This window comes from Ornithorhynchus anatinus, chromosome 9 (genome assembly GCF_004115215.2).
Source record: "Ornithorhynchus anatinus isolate Pmale09 chromosome 9, mOrnAna1.pri.v4, whole genome shotgun sequence".
Lineage (NCBI taxonomy): Eukaryota > Metazoa > Chordata > Mammalia > Monotremata > Ornithorhynchidae > Ornithorhynchus > Ornithorhynchus anatinus.
In genome coordinates this window covers 13,342,192-13,356,637 of record NC_041736.1, presented here as the reverse complement: position 1 = coordinate 13,356,637, position 14,446 = coordinate 13,342,192, and the positions used below count along the sequence as shown (strand labels likewise).

At 41.1% G+C, this 14,446-nt stretch overlaps 1 protein-coding gene across 1 annotated transcript in view; it reads left to right on the top strand.

The window, feature by feature from the left end:
- SLC38A11 (solute carrier family 38 member 11) overlaps positions 1–14,446 on the top strand; it is a 37,019-nt gene that overhangs the window by 9,075 nt on the left and 13,498 nt on the right. The window contains exons 5-7 of the mRNA XM_029071899.2: positions 2,983–3,089; positions 4,044–4,123; positions 14,230–14,300. Of these exons, the coding sequence (XP_028927732.2) occupies positions 2,983–3,089; positions 4,044–4,123; positions 14,230–14,300 (258 nt within the window). The remainder of the gene's footprint in view (positions 1–2,982; positions 3,090–4,043; positions 4,124–14,229; positions 14,301–14,446) is intronic.

Genomic DNA, 14,446 nt, shown 5'->3' with positions numbered 1-14,446 from the left:
CTGTCTCAAAGTCAGGTACCAATGGTAGGAATGATGAGAGTGGCTCCGAGGATTTAGGAGCCGATGACCCACGGGGAGAACGGGACGGCTGGGGAGAGCTGCCTACCCGAGGCGGCCCGAGCCCAGTAGCTCTAAGGTGAGCACTAGAGGAGGCTGAGAGCCACCCTGGGCTGTAGAGGGGCTGCCAAGACCTGAGCCAGATAGCTACAAGCCCTGAGCAGCATAATAATAAGGTTGATATTTGTTAAGCTCTTACTATGCGCAGAGTACTGTTCTAAGTGCTGGGGTAGATACAGGATAATCAGATTGTCCCACGTGGGGCTCACATTTTTAAATCCCCATTTTTGCAGATGAGGGAAATGAGGCATAGAGAAGTGAAGTGACTTGCCCAAGGTCACACAGCAGACAAGTGGCGGAGGCGAGATTAGAACCCACGATCTCTGACTCCCAAGCCCGGGCTCTTTCCACTGAGCCACGCCGCTTCTCTCAGCATCAGAGAGTGGACTCTGCCCGGCCCCTGCTCTCTCCCAGCTTAGACTAGTAATAAAACAGACTCATGTGGATGGACACAATCCCGCTGACACAGACGTGCGAGTGCGGATCCAGGTCCGCACACGCTGACCCAGATGGCCATGTCAACGGGCTGACCTAGGTGTTCATGCCCAGGGATGAACAGAGACCCTCACTGCCACTTAAAATAGGCAGGTTCAGAAGTTCAAAAGAAAAGAACAACAATTCCAAGACGCAGGCAGGCGTACTCCATTCTCAGAATGGGCACTTTTCCTAGTGGACACGGAGCCGGCAGAAATTCCCCGGCTTACCACTGGCTCCCCCCTACCTGTGTTCTGAATCTCCGGTTGACCTGTTGCTACAGTGGGAGAAGTCAAGTTGCACTTAATACAGTGCTCTGCACACAGTAAGCGCTCAAATAAATACGACTGACTGAATGAAGTTGCCTCATCCCAGCAGGGGTTGTGGTAGCTGGGCAGGAGGGGGTCCAGTGTGGGCCAAGAAGCCCCCAGGGATGTCTCCAAATGTGGGGAAGGAGACCAAACTGGGATGCAGAAAGGGTGTCACTCTAGACCCCTTTTGTACCCCTAACCCCTTAGCCACCTTGTCTCTCACCTTCTCTCTCTCTCTCCCCACTCTCTCCCTCCCTCCCTTTTTCCTTTTCTGACCACTGCATTGAAACATCAGAAAATAACGCAGGTTCTGTTCCCCAAATTGCAGCCTTTTTATTGAAAGACAATTTGACACGTTAGAAGTTGTTCCTTGTCTAGTTAGAAAGTAGCTTCTATTGAAATAAAGTACATATGATTAATTCCCATAAATCGTCAGAGCTGTTCTGTTCTGCCCTGTGCACAATCAGAAACACTGCCCGGAGAGCCGATTCTTCTCCATTGTTGATAATGATCTATAAAGGAGTAAAATGATAGAGTGACTTAAGTACCCATTTGGGTTTTACAAGCCAGATTGAAACCTCTTTATTTTGTCTTCAGACTGTCAAGTTTACTGTGAATTTCACTGATGAGGATAGTTTAGGATTTGCCACACAAATTAAGGTTCTTAAAGCAGACCAACATCGGTACATTCGTGATTTTGATTGAACCGCGGAAAGCTTCTCTAGAAATGAACAAAGCAGTGCCATTATTATATATATAAAGAACGTTGTTTGAGGTTGCAGCTTTATCAGACACTCTCCCAAAGATGCTTTCTGCAGTCGTTTTACGTTCTCCCGGTCTCAACCAGGCTTTTGGCTACATAGAATTTCCCTATCAATGATCCAGAGGTGACCCCATCCCGTAATGATGATTGAGTTCGATCCAAATAGTGAGATGGACCATTTAGAGAGATTGCATGAACTTGCAGATATCACATGATAATATTAAAAATGGGGGTCAGAGTGACTGTGGTATTTACACTTAACACTGCCTCCTTTCAGATTCTTGAAGAATTTTGAGAACTATGTCCTGTTCTGGTGCCCGCACCCCGTCTCCAAATTGAGAAATGCTAAGAAAATAGCAGTAGGTTCGAACAAGGTTAAATTAATGGGCCCTGAGTCCATGATAGGTTATTAGAGGAACAGGTTAAGTCTGTAAAATGATAATTTCCCCTAACCATACGGTTGGTTGCAATAGGGAAACTATTACATTGTTCTTCCAAGATTCCTTCATTGCCATTGTCAGAAACAGAACGGACGACTGACCTGATGCAGTCTTGCCACTGTTCAAGGTCAAAAGGACAGAGCAAAGCCCAATAAGTAATTTTTGGAGATGCTGCCGAGTGTGGTGGAGTCTGTTTTTAAGAGCAGTCTGTGATCACCAGCAGAGACAGAATAACGGGTTAACAGTCATCCTTTCCAACTATAGGAAGGGTTATTAAAATGTGGGGAGATTTAAATTGCAACTAGGGGGATTTAAATTAGAGAATAACTTTCTGAAGGAAGTACTGGCTTAATTTAACTGAAGGTCTTTGAACGCATAATCAGCGCCCATGTGCCTGAAGGCAAGGAGTGGATCTGATGCTCTTTAAAGCAGCTCTTTAAGTGTTCCTTCTTTTCCTGAGATTCTTAATGGCTTCTTTTGCCTGAAAAACATCATGCTTCCATGGAGAAAGCTGTCTAACCCAAAGCTAGCATTGCATTTCAACAAATGGGAAGAGCTTAGTATGAGAAAAGTTAGTTATTACAAAGCTTTAGTCTGCCCCCAGTACTGAAAAAAATTTTCCTTTTAATGTAGATAACTAAATTTACCTTGTTTTTAATTCCTCTGATAAGGTTTCAAGGGAATTGCTATATGAATTTAACAATGTGATTTTTTAAATTATTTACTCCATATTCTTTGGCAGTTATATTTGTATTCTCTTCGTATAATCAACCTGCTTTCTTCAGTTCGTGTCACGATGTAGTGTAGTAGTCATTTGTTTCTATGAATGTGAGTTAACATGACAAGTAAACATGTTATAATTTTTTATGTGTTTTAGTTGATCCTGGTAACTTTTTTATTGGTCGTCACTGCATTATTGTGCTTGCCACAGTTGTCTTTGCCCTTCCTTTATCCCTGTACCGTGATATAGCAAAGCTGGGAAAGGTAATCTTCACAATTAGAATAGAAGTAGAAATGTTCCTCCTTTCTCTCTTCTCTTTCTCTTGCTCTCTCTCTCTCTCCCTCCACATTAATTATGCCACATTATCATCTTTAGTGCACAGTTCTTAATTATGGCATTCATCTTCAGTGCCAAATGATTTATGATTAAACTGCTGTAAATTACGGTTCAATCAGCTGAGATTCAGTGTGAACTAAATTGATCTTTTCTCCTGCCTTTTGTTAAAGCAAATAAAGACCAAAGGCAATATGTTTTTAAGTTAGGAATGAAAAGTTACTGTATTTTGGACACATTGATTCAATTTAAAATATTCTCAGAAGAAGGTAAAACTTCAGCTTTTATGTCTTCGTAAAATGAATCTGATGAAAAAACATCGTACGTTTTAAGTAAACTGGGAAGTCTAAATGATTGCTAAGACTAAAATATCAAAAGTGGCAAAGTGTCTACAATACTCAGATACTTGGCATAATTGTTTGGAGAAAATTAATGCCTTCTTGAACTATATTGAAAATAATTTACTATGTCCTGTGGGCTTTGGTTTCACCTGCAAATTAGCTACATGACCGGTTTGACGAAGGCCTTGAATTTATGAATGGTAACTTTCATTATTATCTTCATTTACATTAGAATTATGACCAATTCATAAAGAGAATGTTGCCAACTTTTCTTTATATTTGTGTTGACATTCCCATGTTTTCCTCCTGAAATTTAAGTGGTTTAAAATAAAAAATGTGACATATAAAATGAAGGAAAGATAAACAGCAAATATAAGGAAAGAAGGAAGATTTGGAATTTGCTAAAGATTACTGGATTATCACAAGATTGGTCTCAAAGCCTCATGTACATTTACTTTTTAAAAAATTATTACAAATATCCGAAAATAAAATGAAGAATTTGGACTGATAAACCTGTAAATATTTGGGGATTTTTTTTTTCAGGTATCCCTCATTTCCTCAATTTTAACAACGCTAATTTTGATCATTGTAATTGTAAGAATGGTTACATTGGATCTTTACATGTAAGTTGTTTTCTTTTATTTCTTCAGTTTTTGACTATTGCATAAACATAAGTGAAATCACTTATATACTGAAAGTGGATATAGCAGTGCTAACTTAATACCTCATGTACACCATACAATTAAATAGGGAACAGTTATCTCAGTTCACAAGCCATGACCATGAAATATCTGGATAATTTTAACCAAGCATTTCACAGACACAGGGATACTTTTAAGTGGTAATATCAAATTTAGGTATGTACTATTCTGTCATACCCCTATTTTTTTTTTAATTAGGAAAATTTGAAACCTCAGAAACTTAGTCTTACATTTCTCTTTGATTTTAAATATTTTTAGAGAACCCTGCTATGGGGTAATATAACATTTTACTGAATCTTTATGATTATAAAAAATAGGTTAACGCATTAGAAAACCTTAAGGTGTATCTTAGAGGATTTTTTTTCCATTTTTCTTTCTACCAGAGAATATAAATTTGGTTCACATTTTTCCTTGAAATGTCTCAGATGGTCAAATGACTGGTGTCTAAAACCACTGAAATAGTGTGAACTGTTTAAGCTTTTCATTTTAAAAGACTTGGTTTGGATAGAATATGTTATGTGGTAGTAAGGGACTCATTAAAGTAAGTTGCAATGAAAGGATTAATTTACTTGGCAAATATGTGCTGAACTAAAATGAAAAATCAGGCAGAACAAATTAGGGAGTAAATAATCCCATTAAGCAGTGACACTCAAAAGATTTGCATAACGATTATAAAATCATAGTACGTAGCACAGTCTTGACTACTTTTTTCATTTTTCCATTTGAGCATTTTGGTTTGAGAGGGGGCTTTTGTTTGGTTGTTTTGGCTTTCAATGGTATTTGTTGTGCACTTACTGTATGTCAAGCATCATTCTAAGCACTGGGGTAGATACAACTTAATCAGTTCAGAGACATCTCTTTCCAAACATGGGGCTCGCAGTCTAAGTAGGAGGGAGAAACAGATATTGAATCCCCATTTGGCAGTTGAGGGAACTGAGGCCCAAAGGAGTTCAGTGACTTGCTCAAAGTCACAGAGCAGACAAGTGCTAAAGCCAGGTTTAAAACCCATACTTGATCCATTAGGCCACACTGCTCCCTGTGTTCACTCATATGCTGATTATACTTATTGTTTTTGTTCAGCCAGAGTATGATGGTTATGAATTAAAATGCTTTTACCCTATGACCAGGATAGCTAGTGTGGGCCTCTATAAATGAAATATATTTCTGTATCTCTTCACTACAAGAACTAGATCCAGTAGACTGATGATCAGAGTTTATTAATAAACGGGATGGTGTACTTTCATGTTTTCAATGTTGATATGTCAAAAGTAGGTGCCTCTCATTCCTGTTTGAATAGTACTGCAAATAACCTTCTGTTTGACTTGACTGATTATCGAGATGGTCACGGGGCACATTTGTGGGTTGGCGTAGTGGCCGATATAGCAGTCTCTTCCCTGAAAATGTGATGAACCTGAGTGATCATTATCCATAAAACACAAGACATTCAGTACTCTGCATGTATGTGTGTATGTTCTTCCACATTTTGGTTCAGGTGGATGAGCGGGAAAGCTGTGCTGTCTCCTACACCTTTTAAAATGGGTATTTGAAATCTATTCTAAAGAATAATCAGTAATGGCTACTGCTGTTGACCTTGTTGCTATGGAAACACCTTTTTAGCTTAGTGTTTTAAAAATACAGCCCACAGTTCAATTTCCTTTTCCACAACTCAAATTGCTACAAATTTCTGCTTTTGATATGATTTCAAATACATCACAGTACACCGACTCTTGGGGCTCCCTCTCAGACCTGATGTTTGCTTTTATTGTATCTTTTTAACCTTTTGCTTCCCAAAATCCAAAATTGTAAGACACTATAATTGTCTTCCAGAAACTGAGTTGGCATAATAAAGCAATAGCACAGCTATTTCAGAATCCCTATTTCAGTGTTGTGCTAACTCGAGTCAGAAGCATTTTTATTGCCAAAAAACCTTCATTATGTCTTTTCTCCAACCTCTCCTCTCCATCCTGGCCAGACTGATTGTATTGCTACCGAAGTGCTCTTCTCACACTCCCACTTCTCTTTCAAGTTACCCAACTTCAGGTGATGTGGCATTCGAAAGTATGGCAGTTTTAATGATCCAAGCTCTACTGGCCTTCTCTACGATAACACTTTTAGATTTTCGTGGCTTCGACTTTTTCCACAGCAGGAAGAATGGGCCAAAATGTTGGAATTAAAATTTTAGGCTTATAGTGTACATATTGCCACTTAATCCATTTCCCTGGGTTGTGGTGATTTTCTCTCGGGCTGTGTCCTGGCAAGACCCGACTCAGTGATCGGCAAGTTGATCTGGAACCAGAATATAGCTGTAGTTGCCTGTATCGGAGGCCTCACCCAAAAGATGACTCACCTTCCATATTAATACCATTTTAAACAAATTTGTTTTGAGCAGCATGATCTAGGGGTAGAACATGGAACTGGAAGTCAGAAGGACTGGGGTTCTAATCCCAGCTCCTCCACTTGTCTGCTATGTGGGCTTGGGTAAATCATTTCACTTCTCTGTGGCTCAGCTCATTTGTAAAATGAGGATTAAGACTGAGCCCCATAGGGGACATGGACTGTGTCCAACATGATCAGCTTGTATCTACCCCAGCACTTAGTACAGCACTGGGCACATAGCGCGTAACAAATACCTTAAAAAAGAAAAGCATTGATTAACTCAAGGCTGTATCACCCTCTTTCTTGCTCCTCCCTGACCTTCTCCCCTCATATAGGCTTTTGATCTTTAGGGAGCCTCATTCCCATCAAGAGTAAATTTTTTCAAAGAATCCTGGTTAGGTGATATTAGAGCAGAGTATCTTTAGAAAGAGCAGGAAGTGCTTCCAGAGGCAGGAAGAACCTGCTGAAGAAGACCATGTGACAATTGTAGAGTTTTATCTTATAGATCAAAAAGCTCTTGTTTAAACAAATACAATGACTGGTTTGATTATCATTGAAGGTAATAATAATGTTAGTATTTATTAAGCGCTTACTATGTGCAGAGCACTGTTATAAGCGCTGGGGTAGATACAGGGTAATCAGGTTGCCCCACATGAGGCTCACAGTTAATCCCCATTTTACAGATGAGGTAACTGAGGCCCAGAGAAGTTAAGTGACTTGCCCACAGTCACACAGCTGACAAGCGGCAGAGCCGGGAGTCGAACCCATGACCTCTGTCTCCGAAGCCCAGGCTCTTTCATAGAGGTTCAAGGTGAATGTCTCCACAGAATCTTGAAACTAGCCACTAGTCAATTTAGGAACACATTTTAAGTAAAATCATCTTTTCAAGCATTCTGGGGAACTGGCGGCCCTCTGTAGGCTTCTTTTGCTTGTCGGAAAATTTAAGGGATGTGGTAGCAGAGGCCTCAATGTAAGCTGTAGGGGAAATAGGCAATAATGATATTTTCAATGATCCTTTTCCTTTATTTGTCCCCTTTTAAAAATCCCCCGTGGAATTGTTAGCAAGGTGATCTGTGTATACTACAGGTATTATTTATTAAACCTAGGCTAGGAGCCCTGAAACTGACTGCATTGTGAGTTACATTTCAAGCAGTTTTCAAGCATCTCCTGGGTGAAGTGCATTGCATGAAGTTATTAGGAAGTAGAAACAAAGGAGTGAGCCATTCTCTGTCCACAAGTTGTTTACCTGCTAATGGCAGAGACAGGCATACAGGTGTTTACAAATAATGAATAAAGCATACGTGCACAGGTGCCGAAAGTTGGTATAAATACCTAAATTGCAGAAATTACTGGCAGGGTTTATACAACTTGGGCTGCTGGAAGCTCATCAGGGAAGGTTTTCTAGAGGAGGTGGGATTTCAGGAGAGCTGTGACCTGTTGGATTTGAAGAAGGAGGGTATCCCAAGATGTTAGAGCGGTGTGAGGGACGGGACGGGGGCCGGGAAGTGAAAAGTGAGATTCAGTTAGGTTAATTTACGAGGAATGATGAGAGCGAGTCGGACAGTAACGGGTGAAGGTTGTGGGGGAACACTGGTGATAGGGGGCTTTGCTTGATGCAAAGGGACAAAAGTCAATGGAGACTCTTGAGAAGCAGCATGGTCTAGTAGAAAGAGAAGGGACCTGAGAGTTTGAGGACCTGGGTTTTAATCCTGGCTCCGACACTGTCCAATTTGTGACCTTGTACAAGTCACTTAATTTCTGTGTCTCAGTTTCTTCATCTGTAAAGCGGTGAGTCAATACTTGTTCTCCCTCCTGCTTAGACTGTGAACTCCATGAGGGACCTGATAACTGTGTATCTACCCCAGAGCTTAGTACAGTGCTCGACACAAAGTAATCACTTAAAAAATATTTTTATTATTAATAAGCAGAGAGATTAATTATATATGTAAAAATTATACCCTAAATCTCTTTTTTTTCCCTGCATCTCCTCATCATTTATTCTCCTCTGTTCCAGACAGTCCATCCCTAGTTGCTCCTTAATTTTGTTAAAATTTCAGTCTCACCAGGTGCCTTCTCCTGCCTACTGGGAGCAGATTGAGGTTACGTAGGCCCCCACTGAAACCCTCGAAGAGTCTTGCTTCTCTCTCATATCAAAATCCTCCCAAAGCCTTCATTCTAAGAGAGATACTCCAATTTTGACTGTTACATCCTGAGTTGATATGTCAGGATATGTTGCTAATGCCTTTCCATTTGTCCACTACCAGCTATGCCACCTCATTAGAGATTTTGCTTCATTGTGTCTTTTAAATGTTTATTCTGTACTTCTTTTCTACAATTACAGCATTGCAGCTCTCCATCGAGCATTTGTTTGGGTTTCGTGCTGCCATCTGCCTCCTCACATGTCCCAGCAGTGAGGGCCAGCTGGGTTGAACACTGCTTCAGTGCTGATGGTTTGATCGAATTCCAGGATCTCACCATCGGTGATCCTGTCTTTCTCCAGAATTATCATGCTTAAGAGGCACTGATGGAACTGCTCTAGAAATCAATATGGCATCTTTGCTATGTCTAGATCTTAAAGCCATAAAGGCAGATTCACAGTTTCCCCACATATCTTCAATTCGGACTGAATCGAGCTCTTAGTGTCAATATGCTGTATAAAACTCCCAATGTGTCCTATCTTGAACTCAGTTTTGCACTCCTTATTTACGTGCTATCCAGGCAACATAATTTAATTGCAACATTAACTCTATTACTGATATTGATACTCGGTTTGGTGTTAGTCCTTGGAAGAGTACAAGACAACAGAGTTCGTCATATTCCCTACTCACAAAGAGCTGACAGTCCAGAGAATTGCTTATTTCTTTGAGCCTGGGTGAATAGACTGGGTTAAGTATATTTCTTCCGCAAAAGAAGTTAAGTATGCCCTCTCCTTGTTTGGTAAATCTTTCAGTTTTTACAATCCTAATTTTAAATAATGGATCTTATGTAGAAGTATAGATATCCAAACAAAATTTGTGCCAACTCCTGCCAGTTTAGAAAGCTCAACAAGTTGTCTCTGGTTGCATGGGGTAGAAAAGTCACCCAAAGTATCAAGAACAATGGGGAAACTGGGAGAAGCGGCCAATAGTTTAGATGGAAGTTGCAAGGACATGTAAAGGAAGATTTATGAAGGTGGGCAGGTCTGTCTGTGTCATTGTCAGCTTATGGTGTGTCAGGGAACTGGATGTCTGGCTTTACATCCCAGCCAAATTAGGCAACTCCAGGGGTGTGTTTGGGTGAGAAGGTTAGTGTTGTATTATCTGGAGAGTGCCTGAGTTTCAAAGAAAGAGGTTGGACAGATCCCTTGAAGAAATGTAATGTTAATGTCTAATGTTTGATTTTAATGTCTGATGTTCTGGGAGGTTGAAGTAATCACCCTGAAGCCTGTTTTCATAAGCCCTTTAAGACTTAAGAAATTTGGGGAAGGAAATGCCTCCTACTATTTCCCTTTATTACTGCTGAGTTGGGGCAAAGAGGAGTTGCTTTTACTTCAACACTGGGCCCAGTTCCCTAAAACCTGTGGTCATTGTAATAAAAAGCAGCAAGGAATGTTATCTTGGAGTAGAAAATCTTAAGGAAAATTTATGAGATTTTAAGATGCTTCAGTCTGAATTTTAAGATCTCTTCTGGATATGTGTGTGTCCTTTTTGGGTAAGGACAGTGTTGTGTTGGGTGAGAATTTATGGTGCATTGGGTTTATTTAACCATAGCAAATACCCGACTCCCTCAAACAAAACAGCTGGAGTTGAACCAGCATGTACAAGGCATCCATCTTCAAATAATGCATGGAAAACCAGTCAGGGTTGGGGTGGAGCAGGAAAGAAAAGTCTCCTGCACCATGTCCGGACGATCAACAAAATCATCCTGCGAAGTGTGAAATTGGAAGCCATCAGCAAAAACATATCACCTTTCTGTCTGCCATGATGGAACTAAGAAAACTGTGCATTAAGAGGAAGCAGCTCTAAATTAGCCAAGTTAAGCCGCTTAGGGCTTTAGTTTTATGGACAAGATCTGGCATCGCCCTCATTAGCAAATCTGTAGCCAGTGTACTTTGAGCCCTTTAAACTAGATTGTTGGCTTAAATAGATTTAGCTATTTAACTTACACTTAAGACACTAGGAATAGTTTTGTGCCAAACAGCGTTTTTGGGTTACTGCTTCACTCATGAAGGGGGTGGAGGCAGTTGAAATATCTGGGAAATCCAGGAGGATCTTGGGGCAGGAGCAACGACCACCTCCGAGGTCCCCTCAGGAGACTCACCCAATTGTAAACACAGCGACTCCATAATGTCTGCTCATCCTGACACCGTACAGAACATAGAGTATCTCTCTTTTCAAAACGATATATGTACAAAATTGTGGATGCATAGGCCTTCACAGCTGGATACAGATGAAGAAGGTAAAGCATTTTATGCTTCTTTGTCCCCTAGACCATAAGACTGCGGGTAGGGAATGTGTCTGTTTATTGTTGTACTGTAGCCTCCCAAGCGTTTAATACCGTGCTCTGCACACAGTAAACGTTCAATAAGTACGACTGAAAGAATGAATGCTTTGTCAGTGGAGATGATTCCCTCCCCTTTCTCCTACCTCTGCAATGAAGGCAGGAAACTGATGCTGTTGGTGGATAAACGCTTAGTACAGCGTTCTGCACATAATGTTGAATAAGTACTACTGACTGATATTACGGGGATTTGAAGAAGAGCCTACTTTTTCTGGCAACAGCCATAGCAGTGCGCTGGTCTGAGCATTTCCTGCAACAAGTGGTGGGGTGGAAAAGGAAAGCTCATTGTGGACAGGGAATGTGTCTGTTTATTATTGTATTATACTTCTCTAGTGCTTAGTACAGTGCTCTGCACACAGTAAGTGCTCAATAAATACAGGTGAATGAATGAAAGGAGCTACAAGATTCATTTAGACTGTCAGGTCAAACATCCAGGGATTGATTATCTAATACTGAGTAAACCAGCCTTCTTATTCCTCATTTTCCACTCTTCTGTGGCTTTATGCCTGGTCGCTTTGGGGCTGGCTAGCACTCTGTTCTAGCTTCGATGAGATAAAGGAAACAGGTATTATTTATTATTGTGTCTTTTTTAAGGGGTGGATGATGATGAAATTGAAGCTAATGACTAAAATGTGATTTAACTTGTGTTGGTGCCAAGCTCATGAGGGAAATGTTAGTAGTGCCTGGAGTTTTGTTGATTTTCCGTTCACCCCAAAAAAGGAAAGAAGGCTCCAAAGCAGAAAACAAATGGATTTGAAATAAATGGCTGCAGCAAAACCTTTAGGGGTGAGGTCTTCTCTAGGCCGAGAGGCCATAAAACAGAGATATTCCATTCTTTTCATGGAAAAGAGATACATTGGTTCATGGGGATCTGTTTTTCATATCTGTACGTTTTTTCCCGAAAATCCATAGGTGCACACACTCTCTTTCTCTCTCTCTCTCTCTCTCACTCTCCCTCCTATAGAACCCACCATCATTGCTTTATTTTTGTTTTGGACAAAGAAGTCTGTTTGGTTAGGATTGTGACCATTACTCAAACTCACAGGGCTCTGACTCAGGGCTTGTCACAAGTGTGTATTTCCACAGTAAGTTTGTGTTGAGTACACCAGGTGAATCAATCAATGGTATGGACTGAGTACTTACTGAGTGCAGAGCACTATACTAAGCACTTGGGAAAATACATGTCAATAATGGATCAATAGTTAATAGAAAAATTCCCTGCCCAGAAGGAGCTTAAAGTCTAGAGTGGGCGATAGACCTAAATAATTCCTAATAGCCTCTAGAAAATGCCAGAAAATTTATTTAGCTTTCAGCTACCTTTAACTGTAAACGATGCAGGGGTGGAGCCTGGATTAGAACCCAGGTCCTCTGACTCCCAGCCCCGAGCTCTTTCCGCAAGGGCCACGCTGCTGCTCCATCGTGATGCCTTATTGCCAGCTATACTGAAACCATCCTTATGTTGGAGAAGAGTTTTGTTAAATGAGGGGTACCAAAACTTGATGTCCCATAAATTAGTGTTTTGTTTCCTCCTGGGGCTAAAGGATATGTGCTAAAACAGATAATTGGCTAAATGGCATAAAAGTTTGGAGCCAGATTTAATCCAGTGATTACAATATGGAGTTTGAAGTAGCTTAATTTCCAATAGACCTCAGGGCATGGTGAGCTGTTCCTTCCTGCATCTGTTTCAGCTGAAGAGTTCTTAGCAGCTTCAGTTGGATGCCTCGTCTCTCTTCTCCCAACCTTTCAGGAGCTGCTGGGATGGAGTTATTACTCCACCCTCAGACTACCTCAGTGGCCTAGCAGGGAGAAGGGAGGGAAGCAGCGCAGCGGTCATGGGATGGGCAGTTCTAACCATGACCAATCTACCTATTTCAGGCAGAGTTTGAAAATAAATCCCAGATTGCAAACCTTTATTAAAAACATGGATTCATCTGTGATTAACGTTGTGTACACTTGCTATTGATGGAAATATTCTAAAATATCAAGTAAAGTTTCTGTAGCTTTTAAATGACAATTTGTCCGTTACCTTTCACCTCTTTTTAAGAAGCGTCAAAGTAATATTTCTCCTTGCTTTTGTTCCTTTTCGGCTCCCACACTGGTCATTTTTCTTAATTGTCCTAGAGAGCCTTTTATCCAAGCACTTTTGTCCTCTGTTTGATTTCGCTGGCTCTTTTCAACTTCTATCACGTTGCGCCTTTATAGTTCTCCCTTTTTCTTTTTACAGCTTCTTCCTACTGCACTTTTCTCTTGGCCCAGTAATGAAAACACTGGGTTGGGAAAGGTGGGCTCCATTACCTGCAAAATCTGAAACTTGAGGGGTTAAAAGGGGAAAATCACTTCCCAGATTTTGCCCATAAAGGCTTGAACAAGTGGATTATCTTCCTACTCCCCTCTTGGCTCATTAATGAAAACACCGGGATGGGAAAGGTGGACTCTATTACCTGCCACATCTGAAACTTAGTGGGGGGGTGGGTAAAAAAGGAAAAATCGCTTCCCAGATTTTGTCCATAAAGCCTTGAACAAGTGGATTATCAACTCATCCGGAAAGGCCTTTTTGAATATGGGAAGGTAATATGGTTTTTGAGGTTTCAAAAGTTTGACAACTCAAACGATCGCAACCGCCAAGTGGCCCTGGGCACCTGGCGGAGGTGAATCACCAGGAGAAACATGTGTTTTCCTTATTAACCGAAGGAAGCTGACGTGGATGCTATTGTGGGAGACTTTCAATGCTTCCAGAGAAAAGGAATCAGCAGGTGGCAGCAGTTCCCACTCCAAAAGGTGGGAATTGCAATAAGTCGATTAAGCAGCGCCAGACTCCGAAAGGACGTTTGGTCTCCGTGCTGTCGCTTGTTTTCAAAGAGCCGGATAATTTAGCCCCCGGATTTAAGTTGTCAGAAAGGTAAGTGGTTTGACATAGGCCCCCTAGATGCTGCAAGCTTTGTGGAAAAGGCAGCCAGGAGATATTAGAGAGGGAAAACAGGGCTGTTTTTGTCTGTTTCGCTATCCCGGGCCAGGAGTGTGTTAGTGATGCTGGAGTGCTTATATTACTCAATCAGTTCTAATCTTTTAGCAGCAAAAAGAGTTTGTTCTACTAAAACGAATATTTGTTCTAGCCCCCAAACAGAAGACACCTGGGTATTTGCAAAGTCAAATGCGGTCCAAGCGGCCGGAGTCATATCTTTCGGTGAGTTAGCCGTCCAAGAGATCTCTGTTCATTTTGCAACCTTCTGCACAATTAAGAGCTACTCTGAGAAGTGGTATTGCCTAGTGGGAAGAGCAAAGGCTTGAAATTCAGAAGACCAGTTCTAGTCCCCGTCCTACCACTTGCCT